Consider the following 19,109-nt stretch of genomic DNA (forward strand, 5'->3'; position numbering starts at 1 on the left):
CACAGTACGCGTTACATCCGGTTGAGCCTGCTGCTGTCGGAAGGGAAAAGAAGTAAGAGAAGTCCAAATGGAGGTAAAAACCAAAACAAATGAATTTGAAAGATATTATGGAACATCAGTGGAGAGCTGCACCGAGTAGTGACTCTTTCTGATTGTGAATTTGGGCCGACACGAGGGATGACAAGACAGTCTTTGACAATTGTTCAGCCTGTTTGAGTTAGCATTGCTTTGCACACTTGTTACTCAAAAGGCTCAGAGTCCATGCAGGGATATCGGAGTTGAAGGAAAAGCTGGAATTCCTACATTTTATACTCTGTTGTTGTTGCAGTTAAACGTTTATTGTGCAGCTTTTGTAAACTTGGACTTGACTGTGTGTGTGTGTGTGTGTGTGTGTGTGTGTGTGTGTGTGTGTGTGTGTGTGTGTGTGTGTGTGTGTGTGTGTGTGTGGTGTGAGCATATTAAAATGTGATATTTAGTGTAGTGTGTACTACACTAACACTGATGTACCCCCCCTGTCAGATGGCAAACCTACCACCTTAACTAGCACATTTTCTGGAAACCCTGGACTGTTAATGTTAATATTTACATTGTGTGTGTGTCAAATCAAATCATAATGCTATTCAAATCTCTTCGTTCATTGTAATTTGTAAATTTATGCACGATCACATATAAAATATACACACATAAAAAGGCTTAAGTTGTTGTTTAATGCAATGACCCTGTTCTTGTGTTATGCATTAGCCTACATCAGACAAAATTATTCACACTAGGAAAAAAAATAAATAAATTCAGAAAGAACTGAAAGTTAACAAGTTACTAACATATCATCACGTTACAAGTCCACTTAAAAGTCAGTACACGTTAAAAAACTAAGTTCTCACCCAGCCCTAAATCCAAACATCGCTGACACAACGAGGGAAATAATCTGAAATAAGAGCTTTAACACACTTGAACCACCTCACAAGGAATTGCACGTCTGTACAGTGCTCTCAGAGAAGGACCATCCTGTGGTGTCAGGAGAGGTTTCAGAGATTTGGTCCAAAGTTTACTGGAGCACACAGACTTGAGGCAAAAACTTTGTATATATTTTAGATGACTAACGTTTCGACGCCAAGTGTCAGAGTCGAGAAGTAAAATAGTCTGCTTCTGAGTTATATAATTAAATGATTGATTAATAATGTAATAACAATAACTTATAGCAATTACTTATTTCACCTGTAAATTGCTGGTAAACGACAGAAACAAGCACCAGATGGGAAAAGGGTATTTTACAATAACTTTGAATGCACCACAAGGCTGGCGAGTTTCAAGTGAACACACTTCTGTGTTGTTTTTCCGACAACGGCAGCTGCAGTCAGACTGTTACGTTCCGCTGTTGGAATCCTCTGCAGTGAAATACAGTCACACTTTACACCGTTTAATGTTAGCTGTCAGCATTTTAACCATTGTGTTTAATTCAGCTGCTAGCTAAAGGTAACGTCTCGTGCAGCGATGCTTCTGAAAAAAAAAGTCAGGCTCCGAAATGAGGCACCGAAATTTTCGTTCTTATTCGGTCTCGTTACTACCGTTTACGTCGGAACCGGTGCCCTATTGGCACAGCGTTTCGTTACCCAACCCTAGTAATCTATCAACTCTGACCTCATTATCACACTAACACAGAATATGTAGATTTTACTACACAGTGTAAAAATACTACACATTTTACTGAAGTAAAATTTAAGTGTGTGTATGCATAGAAAGGAAAGGTACCTATTTTGCACAGTCTGTTTTATTATTACCGTTGGTGGAATAATAAGCAGCATTTGCATGTTGGTACAGGCCATAGGCCTACTTTATCATCACAACAGATAATATTGTGTGAGCTTATTATACATTCTGTATGTATTTATTTTTTTTATTCTCTCTCTCAGCCTAAAAAGAAGTTGATAAACTCAGTGGACAGCTGTGTGGACGAGGCTCTCTGTGGCCTGGTGAGGGCCAGTGGGGGCCTGTCTCTGCTGAGGGGCCACAGAGTTGTGCTTCGGGCCGACCTGGACAACCTGAAGGGCAAAGTGGCCCTGCTGTCCGGAGGGGGGTCGGGACACGAGCCGGCACACGGGGGTAGGACCTTTTCATATTTTTGAATGGGACACAGCAGCTTTTATTTTTCACATTTGACTCTCTTCCCTCCTGTCTCTGTCCGTCCCCAGGTTATCTTGGTGCAGGTATGCTGTCAGCCGCTGTAGCAGGAGGAGTGTTTGCTTCTCCACCTCCTGCCAGCATCCTGGCTGCCATTCTCTGCTTGCACCATGCAGGTAATGTACACTAGGATTTATAGCATTATTTGGCTAATTGGTGCCAGTTGAGGTGATTTGGGCATCTGGCAAGGATGCCCCCTGGGCGCCTCCCTAGGGAGGTGTTCCAGGCACGTCCAGCTGGGAGGAGGCCTCGGGGAAGACCCAGGACTAGGTGGAGGGATTATATCTCCAACCTGCCCTGGGAATGGCTCGGGATCCCCCAGTCGGAGCTGGTTAATGTGGCTCGGGAAAGGGAAGTTTGGGGTCCCCTGCTGGAGCTGCTGCCCCCACGACCCGACCCCGGATAAGCGGACGAAGATGGATGGATGGCTAATTGTTTGGCCAATGTAATTAAATAAAATGACCATAATTGAAGCATAACAACAGCCGTCCCTCCTCAGGAGCCTCCGGAGTCCTTCTCATTGTGAAGAACTACACCGGCGACCGCCTTAACTTTGGATTGGCTGCAGAACAGGCCCGTAACCATGGCGTCCTTGTTGACATGGTGATAGTTGCCGAGGACTGCGCCTTTGACCAACCCAGTAAGGCCGGCAGGAGAGGCTTGTGTGGCACCATCTTCATTCACAAGGTGAACAACAACAACAACGTTCTTTACCTTGACACAAAAAGTCTACCTGCTTTTTTCTAGACCTTTCAACCTCATGTCACAGCCTTTCTCTGTCCAGTTTTGTCCCCTCATAAAGCCAGTTTCTATAATAAAGCCTGATCATAGACTACGGATAATTTTATATAAATCAAGAGAAAAAAATTACAATTAAAGAAAAATTAAGATTAATAAATGAGATATCGATAGATATGATAAATGGGAATTAAAACTGATATCTCAAGATATCAAAGGTTCACATTTCCATTACTTAGAGTTATATAACTAAGCGTCCATTTGTATAATAAATAGCATCTAATTAAAAATATATTGTATGTAAAGGATGTTTTTTTAATGTCATTGGTTTTGGTCCAGGATTAACTTTAAAGAAGTACTTCTGCAATCATAGAATTGTAATTCCATAAAGCTTAAAAAGGTTATTATTGAAGATATATGGTTTTAATTTCCCAGTATTGATCAAGTTCCAAAAACATTAGATCCCACACTTCTTGTCATGCAACTCGACAACACAGATGTTTTGTTTCTTAAAAAATGTTGCACCTCGATACCTGCTTTTTATTTTCTATATGTGGTCGCATTTTCTGTCAGCTGGCAGGTGCCTTAGCAGAAGAAGGCTGCCCATTGGACCAGATTGTTTCCAAGGTGACGGAGGTTTTAAAGGGGATCGGTGAGTCTCTTTTTCACTAACCTAAAGCTTGGTAGAAATACTGGGATACTTTTCACGATGCATATTGTTTGTGTGTGTATTCCAGGTACGCTGGGGGTGAGTCTGTCTCCGTGCAGCGTTCCAGGCTGCCTGCCTTCTTTCGACCTGCCGCCAGGAGACATGGAGCTGGGACTGGGTGAGGGAGGATGGAAAGATGGTGGAGAAAGAGAAAAGGTGGAAGTGTGCAAAGAGAGAAGAGACTGATCAAGGGTTGTAGTTTCTGCTACCAGTTATTTAGACTTAAAATGTCCCAGACTTGCAGAATTAAACATTTTGTATATTATGTTTTCAAATTTAGGGGAGCTGAAGATAAATAAATAGATGTTTTTGGGACAATAACTGAATAGTACCCTCTAGTGGCCTGTTGCTTTGCTGGTAAATGGGCGAATGATACATTGGAAATTGGTGTGTCAAAATGTGAATGAAAAGCAAGTTTAAAGGCATTTTTGTCAAACAGCAACCCCTAGTGGAGTTCTTGTATTTAACGTTACCTTTGCTGCTTTTTAGCTCTCGCCAATGAGTCGACTGCCATGATTCACGTCTGAAAAGCAGCCTTCCATAGAGGCTGCTTCTTATATGCTGTTGATGTATGTGACGTCGTGCCGTGAGGCAAGTCGTGATTCTCGCGAGATTTGGCGGGGCGCCACCTCTCAAACCTGCATTGCTGGTTTTGCCAGTGGCATCCCCCCTGCTTTGCTATCGGGATGATTCGTCCTACTACGAGTAGAATAAAATGGCGATTTTAAAAAAAAAAAAAAAAAAAAAAGATCCATTTTTAATTAGTAGTGTTTAAAGCATTTAAAAAATGACATCTTAAAAACTCAAGTGCAGCCTGTCTTTCCAGAAACAATATCCAGGATGGTGTTGGTATTAAAGCTGTAGTGTGTAGTTTTTGTCTCCCCCAAGAGGAATTCTAAGTAATGACAACAACACTGTCGGTTCGTCCACATGATACAAGCCATTCGTGACCTCGCACAGCCCCCACCCCTCCTCCACACAGTTGCTTGTAGCCAAGGAGGACACGGAGGATTAAAAAAAAACATGATGGACTCTTCAGAAGAGGTAATTATCTTCACTCGAGTTTCTGCGCGGGAAAGTCGCCGGACGACACAATCGTCTGAACATAGCCATACTGAGAAATACATGCTCGCGGTATTTTCCGTGGCAATACTGTATCGATACACAGCAACAAGTATAAATCTATTATTATATATGTGTTGGTCAGTTTGTCTGCTTGACAATCCCATTTTGCAGCAATAACATAGAAGTGAGATGAACAAACAGAAATGTATCTTTTTTTTTAGATAAAAAACGGATGTTGACAAACTTTCCGTTTGGGGAAAAATTTGAAGTTGTGAAAAAGTTAATAAATTGCAATATATCGCAGAATATTGCAATGTGTTTAAAATCACAATAATATCGTATCGTGATGATATCGTATCGTGAGGCCTTTGGTGATTCCCACCCCAAAAAAACTATATATGAGAACCCAAATATCTGCTAATATTAACATATCAAAGCATATCTAAAAAGGAAGGAGGGAGCAAAACAGAGATAGATAATTATTAGTAAACTCTGTTATTTTAAAGTGCTGACTGGTGTTTTTCATCTTCTTCAGGGATCCACGGTGAGCCTGGAATCAAAAGGTTAAAGGTGATTATGCCTAAATCAACTATTTGTATGACTCTGTTTACCCATTTTGTCTGTTTATATTTTCACTTATGTGTCTTAAGTTTTATTCATTGATCCTGCTAATCAGGTAGCATCTGCAGATGAGTTGGTGAAGACCATGATAGATCACATAACCAACCCTGACAGCCAATCACATCTGCCTCTGAAATCAGGTCCTCTGAAGTATAATGTCTCTCTTCATATTCACTTTTAATGTATGCAGCCATTGTGCAGTGTGTGAGTCCTTCCTCTTTTGTACAGGAGACAGTGTGGTTGTGTGTGTGAACAACCTCGGGGCTCTGTCTTGTCTGGAGATGGCTGTGGTTACTGGAGCGGCCATCATCTGTCTGGGTAATTATGGTGACACATGCACGCATTAAAAGAACATACAGGAACCTCTAGAGCAGGGATCTTCAATGTTTTTTAGGCCAAGGACCCCTTAGCTGAAAAAAGAGACAGAGCAGGGACCCCCGACTATAGTCAATTTAGTTGCATATTAAACTGGCCAGATGGATGAAAATGGATGTATGGATAATGGTATTCATATATTATTTATTAGGGCTGTCAATCGATTAAAAAAAGTAATATAATTAATTACATACTCCTGTGATTAATTAATCTAAATTAATCGCATACATAATTTTTGCCCGGTGCCTTAACCGATACTTTTTAAGAAAGTTAAAAAGAAAAAAAAAAGAAGGGTACTAAACAACAGTCGGCAACATTAAAGAAGGCTTGTTTGTTGCTAAGGCCATATGGTCAAAATTAAATGATTTAATAATAATGTAATAACTATAACAATAACTTATTTCACTAGTAAATTGCTGTTGAATGAGAAAAACAACTACCAGATGGGAAAAGGGCATTTAACAACAACTTTGAATGCACCACGAGGCTGTAGGTTACCAGTTTCATTCAACACACCGTCTGTGTTTTTCCGACAACGGCAGCTGCAGATTGTTAGCTACATCCCGGTGTAGAATCCTCTACAGTGAAATACAGTCACACTTGACACTGTTAACGTTAGCTGTCAGCATTTTAACCGTGTTTAATCCAGCTACTAGCTAACGGTAGGCTAACGTTAGCTGCTGTTGAGTATAGTGTTAACTAGCGCCACATGCAGCGATGTTTCTGTTGCCTGTAACGTCTGTTTCAGAGCATCCGAGAGAAGCGCAGACATATCAGTGGCACCGAAATGAGGCGCCGAAATCCACGTTGCTATTCAGTCTGGTAGATACCGGTCGTTAAGACACCGGTGCCGTATTAGCACCGGATTTCGGTACCCAACCCTATTCAGGAAGAAGATTTTTATAAGTAAATGTTCCAATCAATGATCCAGGCAGCGCATTCTCATCTCCCTCCTTCATTTTACAGTTGAATGGTGGCTGGAACGGCTCTGGGTCAAAGTTCAATATGGAATGGATTAATCTGCGTTATTTTATTTTAACGCGTTATTTTTTCTCAGATTAATTAATCGAAATTAACGCGTTATTTTGACAGCCCTATTATTTATACATCATGTTTAATGTGAAACATACATGTGGAAGGCACAGTAAATCATTAAGCTTAACTGTATCAGTGGATGGCTACCATAATGGTAAGTGTATTGTCAATGTTGTGTAAATTAAATGGTTTTTTTGTACGAATAGGCCAATTTATCTTTTCTAATAATATGTTGGATTCATGTTAATGTATATTTGAAGACATATTTCAATAATTTTTTTTTAAACAAACTTCCAAATAAATATCAAACAATAATTTTGTGGCCCCTTGTTGAAGATCTCTGTTGTAGAGCCATTAGTCTCGCATTGCCAGACCTTCCTGCACAGCGCTGTGGAGAAGGGTCTGGCTAGCATTTAGGGATGGAAGAAAAACGTGCTCTGGTTTATTGGCATTTCTTTAAACCAATCACAATCGTCTCTGGCGGCGCCAAGCACCGGACGGAGCCACGGTGCCGCTGCAAAATAGCCTCGGGAAAGAACCTGTTTTGGTGGAACACGTGTACGTTCAAAAGTAGTTTTAGTCGTGCAACAGAAAACTCAGATTGGACAGATAGTCGAGCTAGCTGTCTGGATTCACCCTGCAGAGATCTGAGGAGCAGTTAACCATAGTCCTCAGAAATCGACACCGGACATTGGCACCGGAACTATCCCGTAAATGAAACGTCGTCGATGCAGTAGTGCATTAGCACCACCAGCAGTTAAGGGCTCTATTCCCCCAAGTCTTCTTTCAACCTCTCTTTAACAGTAAACATCTATTGAGGATGTTGCAGAATGTGACTGCCAGTTTCTATGGTTACAGAGAATCGGGGTGTGGTGGTTGCCAGGGTGATGTCGGGGTCGTTCATGACATCGCTGGAGATGGCGGGAGTGTCGCTGACCCTGATGAGGGCCGACCAGGAAACACTGAGACTGTTTGGTGAGCATAATACAATCCCCAGCCTCTAACCCAATTCTGTTAAGTATAGTTCAACATTTTTGGAAAATTGTCTGTCTTTCCAAAAGTGATGTGACAAGATCAATACCATGATTACATCTGTGTTAAGTAAGGAGCTTAAGTGAGGATATCTTTGGCACAGGCAGCCTGGCTCTGTCCAAAGGTAATAAAACCCGCCTACCAACACCTATACAGCTAACTTATTATCACACTATATCTTTGTTTGTTTAATTTGCTCATAACCACAATGATAAAAAAAAATGACAATTGGTGGATTCAAAGTAAGCTAAGTGTTATGGAACAAATTTTGCAAAATATTAAACTATTCCTTTAACCTAATATTAACATTAACCTTAAAACCAAGTCTTTACCCTCAAACAGCCATTTGAAGAATTGACCGAACAAAATGTCCTCACAATGTCTAAACTTTAGATGGTCCTCACGAAGACTGAAAGACACACACATATCAAACATCCTCTATCCAATACAGATGCTAAGACCAGCGCCCCCGCCTGGCCAAACCTCAGCAGTGTGTGTGTAAGCGGACGCAGCTACATCACTGACCCTCAAGCCGTGAGCCCACGACCACATGCCGACACACACTCTGAAGGTTAGTTTCTACAGTGTGTACATGTAGTACGTGTGTTTCTGTGTATTATGCCGTGAATTTGTGTGACATGACTGGTAAAGGGAGCAGAAAGATTGCACCTCTGAAACTTTTTCAGAATATTGGTTTATTGCTTGTCGTCAACCATGACTGCTATTTTGTTTTCTTGTTTAATGCAGCCAGTTTGTGGCCATTAAAGGAACTGCAGCTTAATTAAGTTCCCTGTCAGCCTTAACATACAGCCATTCAAGTTGTTTATCTCGCTCGTTCATCTTTTCCCTCGTTGTGTAGAAAGCATCATGTGTTGTTATTAAGTGACAAAAATAAATGAATGAATCCTTTTATTTATTTATTTTTTCCGTCAGGGCCACTGAGTCCTGTGATGCGTAAAGCGTTGGAGAGGGTTTGTTCCACGCTGTTGGAAAAGCAGGAAGAACTCAACTCCCTGGACCGTGCTGCAGGGGACGGAGACTGTGGGAACACTCATGCACAGGCTGCTAAAGGTAGGAAACATGCATCCTAAAAATCAATATAAATGTGTAAAGATAAAAAAAAAAAAGAATCACAATGCAATTTTTTAACGGCCTAGATCGTAGTCTACTCTTGATTTTACTTGTTTGACTTTAGACGTCACTACGTCTTAGTTTATTTATTTGAAGATATTTTTTTCCTTTTTATTTAGTTATTTTGATGTGGGATTTGTTTTAGAAATCTAATTATTACTTTTTTATATTTATGTTATTTATGTTATTTAAGATAAAATACAATTTCAGTTGCATTTTTGATGAGAGGACAGATTGGTTGTCTTGCACAGTTTATATAAATAAAGGAATATTTTCAGTCATTTGTCTGCAGCTCATTCTGTTAAAAAAAATACTGAGAAAATCATATCGTGAACTTAAAATCGTGAATCGTATCAATTTGTGAGTTGAGTGTATCGTTACATCTCCAGTGTGTGTTATCAGCTGCACAATAACATGCAAGTGAATGTACAAAATCGGCGTGATAAAGTATTTATTTTTATTTATTTTTTGAATTGTGAAAATGTTCTTTCAGCCATTCGGGAGTGGCTCCAGGACCATGTGGTCCCTGATTGCCCCGGCCAACTGTTATCAGTCCTCGCTGGATTGGTGCAGGAGAAGATGGGCGGGTCTTCAGGAGCGGTACGTTCGGAACTATTCTACACATTTTGACACAAAGTTGTAATCGACATCTTACGCCATCTTTACGCACACAAACACTCATCTTCTGTGTCTGTCAGCTGTACAGTCTGTTCCTGACTGCAGCCGCTGCTCGCGTGACTGAGGGGCAGAACATCGCTGCAGCCTGGGCAAGTGCAATGCATGCTGGGACACAGGCGATTAGGAGGTGAGGGGCTTTGTGTGTGTGTCTGTAATTTTGATATATACCTACATGTCTACGTGCATTGGGGTGATTTAAGGTTCTCTAGAAAATAAAGACGGCCAATTGAGAAGTAGAAGAACAAATTTGAGAAATAATAATTGAAAGAGAGGGAAAAAAACAGAAAAGCCACAGGAAGACACATTTTTGAGAAAGTTTCTTCCAGCACATGCTTTCTATATAATCCTTTTTGAGGTACTGAAAAGATTATTAAAATGTGCCAGAAGAGCTAAAACAGTGGCTGCATCCCAAAGTTTATACTAACATGCTATTTAGTAGGGATGGGTGGAAAAAAAACAATACATCATAGTATCGCAATATTTTCCGTGGCAATATTGTATCGATTAACAGACACCAAGTATCGATCTTTCATATAAGATACATTTCTCTGTTTGTTAATGTCACTTGAATTTTATTATTAGAATGTATCTTTTTCGTACTATCATAATAAAATTCAAGTGACATTGTCTTTTTAGACAAAACAGATGTGGACAAAGATTTCCTTTACACCTCGTCTCAGAATTAGAAATGAAGCTCTTTGGAAGCGACGTGGTATTTACAGCTCAGTGCGACTGGAAAAGATGCAGTACATACTACTGTCTATTCACACGTTGTAAAGTATGAACAAATAGTGCAGATATTGTGTAATGTAGTGCATAGTATGGGATTTTAGATGCAGCCAGAATAATCAAAAAATAAAACCAAACGCAGAGGTGAAAAGCGTGTGCGGGAATTTAGATTTTTTTTTTCGGGCCACAAACTCGCCTCGCCTCCAGGAGCTTTTACAGACAACAACAATGAATTGATTAATAAACAATTACTCAAAAAGGTAATTGGTAGATTAAACAATAATGAAAATGATTGTTTGTTTCTCAACTTTATAAAAAAAAACTATCTGTAATGTCCACTGTCTGTCAGGTATGGTGGTGCTGACCCTGGAGACAGAACGATGGTGAGTTATTCTCTCATTTCTCTGCTACTTTTTCATGCATCTGAGTTATTTCCAGATTAATACATTGTTCTCTTGGTCCTCAGCAGCTATATATGCTCATCCTATATATATATCTCATTCATTAAAAATCCATTGAAATTAGTGCCCAGGAGGTGAACTGGCACCTCTCCAGCTACCAGTCCACCACCATGCTTTGGTCCGAATGGGGACTTGAAACCAGCTACCCTCCGGTTTCCAACCCAACTCCCTACAGACTGAGCTACTGCCACATTACAATACAAGTTTTTGAGTCTGGAATAAATAGTTTATATCCTGTACCAGAAATTTTCAATCAATTTCAATAAATTTGTCTTTATATCTCTGTCTAGTTGGATGCATTGTGTCCTGCTGTGGATGAGCTGATGAAGCTAACAACAGCACCGCCTGTTGGACAGATGGCAGTACTCCAGAATGCTGTGCAGGTGCAGTAACTGAATTTTATGTTAGTGGGTATTATGTAGTCTCGCATAGCCAGACATTCCTCCACAGCGCTGCAGAGCTCTGCTTTATTGGCATTTCTTTAAGCCAATCACAATTGTCCAGGGCGGCCGTACGGAGCAACGGTGCAGCTGCAAAATAGCCTCGGGAAGGAACTTGTTTTGGTGGAACATGTGTAAGTTCAAAAGTTGTTTTAGTCGTGCAACAGAAAACTCAGATTGGACAGATAGTCTAGCTAGCTGTCTGGATTAACCCTGCAGAGATCTGAGGAGCAGTTAACCATAGTCCTCATGAGTTTAGCCAACAGAAAGAAATCTGAAGGTGATGGACATCCGGCCGATAATGAGGGACATCCGGAGGAGCTTCCAGAGGCGCCTGAACAATCCCTTAAATGAAACATCGTCGATATAGAATAGTATTGCTGTGGCTATGTTAAAGTGAGTTTCTACATTTTGATTTGTCAGTTCATATATTACATGCCTTATATTTCCCCTTCCTTCCCTCTGTCTTCCTAGAAAGCATCCTCAGGGGCAGAGTCAACCCGTAACCTCACAGCAATGGCGGGGCGAGCCAGCTACATTGCAGCCGAGCGGGTCACCCTGCCCGACCCCGGCGCCATGGCTGTAGCCGCCATCCTGAGAGCCGTGCTGGAGTCGCTGGAAGGGCAGAAGTAATCCAGTAGATAGGAATAATCTGCTCTGGTACTATCACCACACTAATAACTACCAGAACAACGCTATAATGCCTCCATAACAAAGACAAATCTGTGATTTTTAAACCTCTTTGAAGCAAATTTACATGCAGCAAATTAACAGAAACTTGGAAATTTGGCGCCTGAAAGACAAAGGCTGAATCCCATTTCTCTGTCTTACCCCTACCCCTTAGTTTACCCCTAGCCCTCGGACCTCGGAAAAGAGTGGTAAGGAGTGAACATACCCCTATGAAATGAGACGCCACTTGGTTACATCATCATACATACTTAGGTCTGTTTGCAATAAATATTTGTATACCCACTGCATGGCGTGTTGTATATCTGTTTGAGTTATCACTGTTTTTAATGTCATTGATGTTCAGAAACACTTTCTTTGTTAACAAAAAGCTGTCTTTATTGCCCAATAAAGTAAACATTATTAAAACTATTAGAACCATAACTTACATGTCACACACACATATAAAAAAGGCACTCAAATGTATAAAACTAAAAAAAGAGCACAAACAAACAAAAAACTACAGCTATTCTGAAATTCCAGACCCCAGTCTGATGCCTGTTGGCCAGTAACCTTTCCCTCCATACCCCATGTCTTTCATTAGTGTCCTGTATCATAACCAACAACAATGTACAGGTGCATGAACAGGAATGAATTACACATGATTACAATAATACAGTACCAATACAGTAATGAATGGCTACAACATGAACGCAGAAACTTCTGCTCGTTTTCAGCCCAGAAAGTGGATCAGCTGCTGGGTTTCCTCCGGCGTCCCTGTGTGATACAGGACGGTATATGTAAAGCACGTATCGATGTCTCCGAAGCAAGTAGTGTTATACACTGATATCAAATGAAATTCGCTGTTAATGGAGTTTAGTTAACACTGTAGACATGCATGGAGCCGATTCAAGGCAGAGAAATGCGGGACTGTTGTGCAAATAAGCAATGTAGCTAACGTTAACTTTACCGTTAGCATTAGTGTTAGCATAGCAAGCTAGCAATTTTTAAAAACGTTTCAATTACAAATATGGTTGCAAATATATATGTACAGGACTGTGTAGAGCACAAAACAAGACCGTCGTAATTTTTAAATCAATTCTTTAAGCCGAAAATACTTACATTTATGGGTCTCTCTGGTCGACCTGGCAGCCATGTTCCTTGTTGCGCAATGAATCTGGATACCCCTTGCTTTTCAAGTAAGCTTGCGTCCTTGCTTGGCTTTAAGGGGTATATAGCCCTTCCCCTTAGCCCTACCCCTCGACCAAAATGAGTATTGGGACAGCACGTACTCTCACGTGAGCGCGCAAAACTAAGGGGTAGGGGTAAGGGGAAGGGTTAAGACAGAGAAATGAGACGCAGCCGAAGTCTCTCTAAAACTTGACAATATGCTTTAGAAAATTGTCAGCAGTGATGTAAGGTACGCACACGGTTTAGTAAATGGTCAAAAACAAGAAAATAACGCTTGTAGCAAGAGAGATTTGTGTAAATCATGAATTTAACATTCCTCGTTACTACTAATTAGATTTGATGCTGCATAGGGGACAGCAAATATAACTTGAAACTTTAAATAACTTGAACTAGAAATCACACAGTGTATACAGGATATAGTGTATATTAGACATTTCTAATCAAAAGCTGATGATTTGATTTGACACCTCTTCAAGTGAACCACGAAACACCCTGTTTGAGCTATGTTACTGGTTGCACGGTGTTTGACTGGTCATGACTGTTTTCCAAGATGTCGCCCGCATCTATACATGAACGCTACTGTCTTTATAATCTATCTTTTTCATAAACTGTCTGTACACTTATAAAGTTCTCAATGCTTCGGTTTACATGTAGGGACCCTCATTATGCTACCGTTGAAGTGTGCTATTTTGAGCCTTGTTAGTGGTGTAGAAATAGCGATTTACCCTCTGCCCCGAATGGTAGCATTAGCAGCTAATCATCGGTTTGCGCTAGCTTGTTTCAAGCTAGAGACACATTCGATTAGCATGAAAACAGATCCCAGAGAACGGTCAACTCAGTACACGTGTTATTATGAATTGTCCTTTAAGGCGAGAAGCGACAGGTGAATAGGGAAGTGTTCTGAAATGTTAAGTTTAAATATGCAAATGAGGTGTTATCTAATTAAATATATACTAATTTGCATACATTTCCAGAACAGAAATCTGAACACAACTCTAGTTTTACTTTGTTGACATATTAGTCAAATGTTTTTACAGAGGAAATTTGGGATACCTATTTTCATCACTCCATCAATCAGAAAATATTGTCAATAGCCCTTTAAAAAAAAATTCATTTTCTCCATGTTTTTAGGAATAAAAATGTTGCATAAATCAGGCTATGAATGAAGTATGAAGAAAACCTGTAAAAACTGTAGACAAAGTGTGGTTAAATAAACGCCTACATGTGTATTGTTTTTTTTCCACTAGTCTGAAAGAACTATGAATGTTCTGAAAGAATGTTATAGAAGCAAAATAGCCCAAAAAATCTCAAAATGAACCAGTGAAAACCCAATATTTTCCCTGTAGTGTTTTGCCTTAAAGAAGTACTCCAACGGTTGTGAAACTTGCAAGAAAGAAATTAGAAAAATAAGGGTCAAAACTGAAGCAGCAGAGCCAACGTTATCCTTTCCCATAATACAACTTGATAGCATGTTTCATATGAGCGTTTTTACAAGTTTCTTGTCTCCTCCTGATGATGATCCAATTAGTCTCTATAGCCGCTGTCACTGCACAACACACCCACCAACATCTGGCTTTTGTCTTTAGTGGGAAAGGTTACAACCGGTATTCATTCCCGGGACAAATGACCTCAGTTGTTATGGGTATAAACGGCTCCAGCTCCGATCAGCAGTGATGGAAACAGGACACATGGATGGTTTTGTTATTTATTTATTTTTTTTTTCTGCCCTTTTTTTTCAGCGCGATGCCATGCTAATCGGCAACAAATTTTGTCCGCTTCTGTCCAAGCGGCGCTCCAACATCACTTTAAGTTTGTCAGCACCGAGTTTGAAAGAGAAACTAAAAAAGTAAAGTAAGGGCAATATCAGGGTTTCTGCGGGGTCTTAAAAGTCTAAAAAACTCTATCCATCCATCCATCTTCGTCCGCTTATCCGGGGTCGGGTCGCGGGGGCAGCAGCTCCAGCAGGGAACCCAAAACGTCCCTTTCCCGAGCCACATTGACCAGCTCCGACTGGGGGATCCCGAGGCGTTCCCAGGCCAGATTGGAGATATAATCCCTCCACCTAGTCCTGGGTCTTCCCCGAGGCCTCCTTCCAGCTGGGCGTGCCTGGAACACCTCCCTAGGGAGGTGCCCAGGGGAAATCCTTACCAAATGCCCGAACCACCTCAACTGGCTCTTTTCGACGCAAAGGAGCAGCGGCTCTACTCCGAGCTCCTCACGGATGACTGAACTTCTCACCCTATCTCTAAGGGAGACGCCAGCCACCCTCCTGAGGAAACCCATTTCGGCCACTTGTACCCTGGATCTCGTTCTTTCGGTCATGACCCAGCCTTCATGACCATAGGTGAGGGTAGGAACGAAAATTGACCGGTAGATCGAGAGCTTTGCCTTCTGGCTCAGCTCTCTTTTTGTCAAAACTCTATAATTTTAAAATTGAAATGTTAGGCCTTAAAAAGTCTTAAATTCCCTGAAGTATTGTGTTCTAGGTCTTAAATAATTTTAAACAGGTCTTCATTTTCTTACGTCCATGTAGCGCTACCTCTAATGCTCATTGAAATTGTTTTTATTATTCCGTGGTTTTGTAGTTCTTCCTCTCAGTAGTCCAAATATAATTTGCTGTATATGTACAGATTAGTGTCGCTTTTATTCAATTTTAATACATTTATTTACTTTGCAAGTACTTTTGTGACTCTGCATTTAGTTGTACTTTAATGTTGTGATATAGGTCTTAAATTTCATTCATAAAGGTCTTAAAAAGTCTTAAATTTGACGTGTTGAAACCTGCAGAAACCCTGAATATTTCCCCTAGCCTCCATGCAGCTTTCTACTGTTTACTAACCCTGATTTCCGGTGTGTTCGTAACATTGAACGAGACAACAAACAAAACAGAGAGTCATGGGTTAGCGGGTTTACCTGCATATGCCTGCTAATTTTTGGTGTAAAAAGGGTGCTTTTGTAGTGAGAAAAAAAAAAAGCTGGCAGCGTTTTTATTCCAAAAAGCAGCCAAGAGCGTCTTTTGTTACTGTAACAACAGCTACTGCTACAGTATCCTAGCTAGAGCGCTATGTGGAGAGGTGCTAACGTTAGCTAAAACAAAGCAGCGGAGCGCGCTAGAGAAAGAACAGAGAGAGAGAGCGGTGCTAACGTTAGATAAAACAAAGCGGTGGAGCAAGCTAGAGAAAGAACAGCGAGAGAGAGAGAGAGAGAGGTGCTAACGTTAGATAAAACAAAGTGGTGGAGCGAGCTAGAGAAAGAACAGAGAGAGAGAGAGCGCTGCTGCTACCGTTACATAAAACAAAGTGTGTTCTCTGTACGGGGAGCACCCGGTCATACCGTGTAACTCGCTGTGCTCCCACTCCATTTTTTCTTGTTGTTATGAAAACGACAGGTCTGGCTATTCCGCTTGTCTTTGGTCAGCTGTCAAAAAAGCGCTTGACGTAGGGCTTTTTTCAACTTCAAAAAGACGCTCCGAGCTGCAAAAAGGAAGTCAGCGGTGGCGTTTAAAGAAATTTGCGCTCAGGACTTTTTTGAAAACACAGTTTACTCCATAGGATTATAATGTAAAACAGACGCTGGCAGCTTCAAAAAAGACGGCAAGTGTGAACATAGGCCTATGTGTGTGTGTAAAATAGCCAGAGTGCTCCTTTAAGACTAATCAATCATTTTCTGATTCATCTTTTTTCTTTATCTTTCGTGTAGCAGATGCTGTACAGTACATGGATTAAATGCACTTTCTTGAACTAATAAAATAACTCTTATACTGTACAATATACTGACGTGTTTGTGTATGTGTGTGGTTTTTACAGAATACCAATCATTGAGAATCTGTAGACCCAAATCTTTTTCTTGTTTCTTTCAACTCTTCTTTTCTTCCTTTTAAACTCTTCCTTTTAATCTCTCTTTCTCTTTCTCTCAACCAGCAACCCTGTACCAACTTCCTGAAACACAAGTCACACACAAGTCACACACATGCACAGCGTTGCTTTTTAGACTTTGAACACGCCCACACGTTAACACATATTCTCTGCTGCTTAACAAACCCATGCTTTTGCGTTTCAGCAACACGGCTGAACACAGCCACCAGCGAAGGTAATTATGTTCTTGTTGTAACGTGTGTCTGTGTGTGTTTTGTGTTTCCAGTGATAATATGATGAAAGTCAGGGTTCCCAACTGCCATACTGGGTGTGAGGAAAGTCATTTGTGCTTTCACTTCAGTAAGACTGTCATATTAGAGACACAGTGTGGCTGTGAAACCTGATTTGACCCGCAGAAACCAAAACTACCAATTTCTCAACGTACCATTCATTTGCTTTTGCTATATTACGAACTAACACACACACAGTTTTAAAATGGGATAGAAAATCACTCATGTTTTCTTTAGAATTGAAATATCTACACAACAGACGGGATATTTACCAAAACGATTAAACATATATAGAAGAGTGTGAAAGGTTAAAAGTGTGACATTCACCCTTTGACTTAAAGTTAGTGCTCCCTGCTGTTATAAAATGACTCGTAGCACACAAAATGGATGCCATAAGATCAGTTAGTTTATTGGTAATGCAAATAGTTAAAGTGGTGAGTGTAGTGTCATACAATGTTTAAAATGTACATTGTATGAAAGTATGTTCTTTTGTGCAACTTTGAATAAATGTTCTAAAAGGAAAAGTTGGACATTTTTGGGAAATGCGCTTATTCACTTTCTTTTTTGAGACCCCCAAGACATAGTTAGCTTAGCTTAGCACAAAGACTGGAAACGGGGGAAAACAGCCTTTAGAGAGTCCTGAAGAATAGAATGACATCCAGATATATACGAAAAAATTATAAACAATGAAAAGAGTTTCTAGTGTGTGAGAAAATACTTTTCATAAAGTGCACATTAGAGTCAAATGTTTTTACGGGGGAATTTGGGATATCTCTTTTTATCACTCCATAAAGTCTAAAATATTGTCAACAGCCATTTAAAAAAATAATTTTCTCCATGTTTTTAGGAAAGAATTATTGTATAGAGGGGACGATGATGTATGAAGTGTGTGAGAAAATGCTTTTTGAAAAGTGCACATTAGATTTGTAGATTTACAAAAGGTAACAAGATTTGTCTGCCAGCACTTTAAAAAGCTCCATACAAAAGCTACAGTTAAAACGACAAATCGCTGTTTTATGTGGGGATTTATGTGCTGGACTGTGCTGTAGTCGGGTTGAAAAAAAACCCAATAATGTGCTGATCATAGCTCTATGTGCAGGCATGAAAGTGGTGTTGATTTTCTCATCTAACTTAGCAAGAAAGCAAGCTTCTCCTTAGACCTTTGGGCTAACCTTAATTGTGTTTCGGTGGTGTAGTTTGGTGTAGATTGTGAAAGTTTAGGTCAAATCTTAAAAGAGAAAATTTTTTCATGTTAATGAATCACGATTCAACTTTAGCACTGTGTGCAAAAGTCAGAGAGAGAGGATGATTAGTCTGTTTCTGCATGCTGCTGTGTGACTCACTCACTTTAAAACAAATCATGTGAATATGATCTGGTTTAAGAACTAAAATCTTCTAAATGAGGGACACTCAACTTGCTTACTTCACTTTTGCAAAATGACAGGAGGCCAGGGGCCAGTTTAATAAACAAACATTCATATTTATCACATAAAATGAAACATTAAATACCCATAACCCATCTTTCTTTGAAGTTCTTTATTTTCAAATTAGCTGATTTATAATTAACAAGGATTGACACTCGGCCTGTATGAGGGATTAATCTGAAATATGAATGCATTTTAAAATGCTTTGGTTACATTTGAAAGAGTCTGTACAACGTTAAGCTGGAACCTTTTCCGTCATGCAATCACTCGAATGTTGAATGATTCACAAATCTAAACCTAAACATAAACTGATCACCGGAGACAGAATGAATAACATATTTAAACACTTTTAGTGTGAAATACACATTTATGGGATCAGAAGTATTCTCATTCCTTCTTTTTTTTTTATTCTTTTTTTATATATTTTATTTATAGCTTTTCTGTTTAACAAACAAGAAAAAAGCACCGCAGAACACAGCAAAGTAACCCACC

At 40.1% G+C, this 19,109-nt stretch overlaps 2 protein-coding genes and 1 long non-coding RNA gene across 5 annotated transcripts in view; 2 read left to right on the forward strand and 1 right to left on the reverse strand.

The window, feature by feature from the left end:
* tkfc (triokinase/FMN cyclase) lies at window positions 1-13,380 on the forward strand. Of its 2 annotated transcripts, none has more exons than XM_035993795.1 (18): window positions 1-73; window positions 1,911-2,100; window positions 2,190-2,294; window positions 2,678-2,865; window positions 3,490-3,568; window positions 3,654-3,743; window positions 5,226-5,260; window positions 5,367-5,451; window positions 5,540-5,629; window positions 7,580-7,696; window positions 8,205-8,324; window positions 8,687-8,824; window positions 9,378-9,484; window positions 9,583-9,689; window positions 10,641-10,674; window positions 11,043-11,135; window positions 11,667-11,998; window positions 13,227-13,380. In XM_035993795.1, the coding sequence occupies exons 1-17, from the start codon at window positions 68-70 to the stop codon at window positions 11,823-11,825; spliced, it is 1,743 nt and encodes a 580-aa protein (XP_035849688.1). In that variant the 5' UTR covers window positions 1-67; the 3' UTR covers window positions 11,826-11,998; window positions 13,227-13,380. The 2 variants fall into 2 exon arrangements, with proteins under 2 accessions (XP_035849688.1, XP_035849689.1); XM_035993796.1 differs by lacking the exon at window positions 13,227-13,380 and having other exon boundaries at window positions 11,667-11,895; window positions 11,930-11,995.
* The window catches only part of LOC118493555, a 12,544-nt gene continuing 6,006 nt past the window's right edge, over window positions 12,572-19,109 (reverse strand). Inside the window, exon 3 of the long non-coding RNA XR_004895506.1 lies at window positions 12,572-12,581. This is a non-coding gene — a long non-coding RNA (uncharacterized LOC118493555). The remainder of the gene's footprint in view (window positions 12,582-19,109) is intronic.
* The window catches only part of si:dkey-9k7.3 (circularly permutated Ras protein 1), a 14,534-nt gene continuing 12,397 nt past the window's right edge, over window positions 16,973-19,109 (forward strand). The window contains exon 1 of one of the 2 annotated variants that reach the window (XM_035993793.1): window positions 16,973-17,138. The gene's annotated coding sequence lies outside the window, so the exon portion shown is untranslated. The remainder of the gene's footprint in view (window positions 17,139-19,109) is intronic. The other variant, XM_031304106.2, reaches the window with a different exon arrangement.

The sequence above is a fragment of the Sander lucioperca genome, chromosome 17 (assembly GCF_008315115.2).
Source record: "Sander lucioperca isolate FBNREF2018 chromosome 17, SLUC_FBN_1.2, whole genome shotgun sequence".
NCBI lineage: Eukaryota > Metazoa > Chordata > Actinopteri > Perciformes > Percidae > Sander > Sander lucioperca.

What these genes read in the sequence shown, in the direction of transcription:
- tkfc (XM_035993795.1), top strand. An exon ending in GGAAACACTGAGACTGTTTG is followed by an intron (nt 7,697 to 8,204) that starts GTGAGCATAATA and finishes TATCCAATACAG; the next exon opens with ATGCTAAGACCAGCGCCCCC. An exon ending in GGGACACAGGCGATTAGGAG is followed by an intron (nt 9,690 to 10,640) that starts GTGAGGGGCTTT and finishes ACTGTCTGTCAG; the next exon opens with GTATGGTGGTGCTGACCCTG.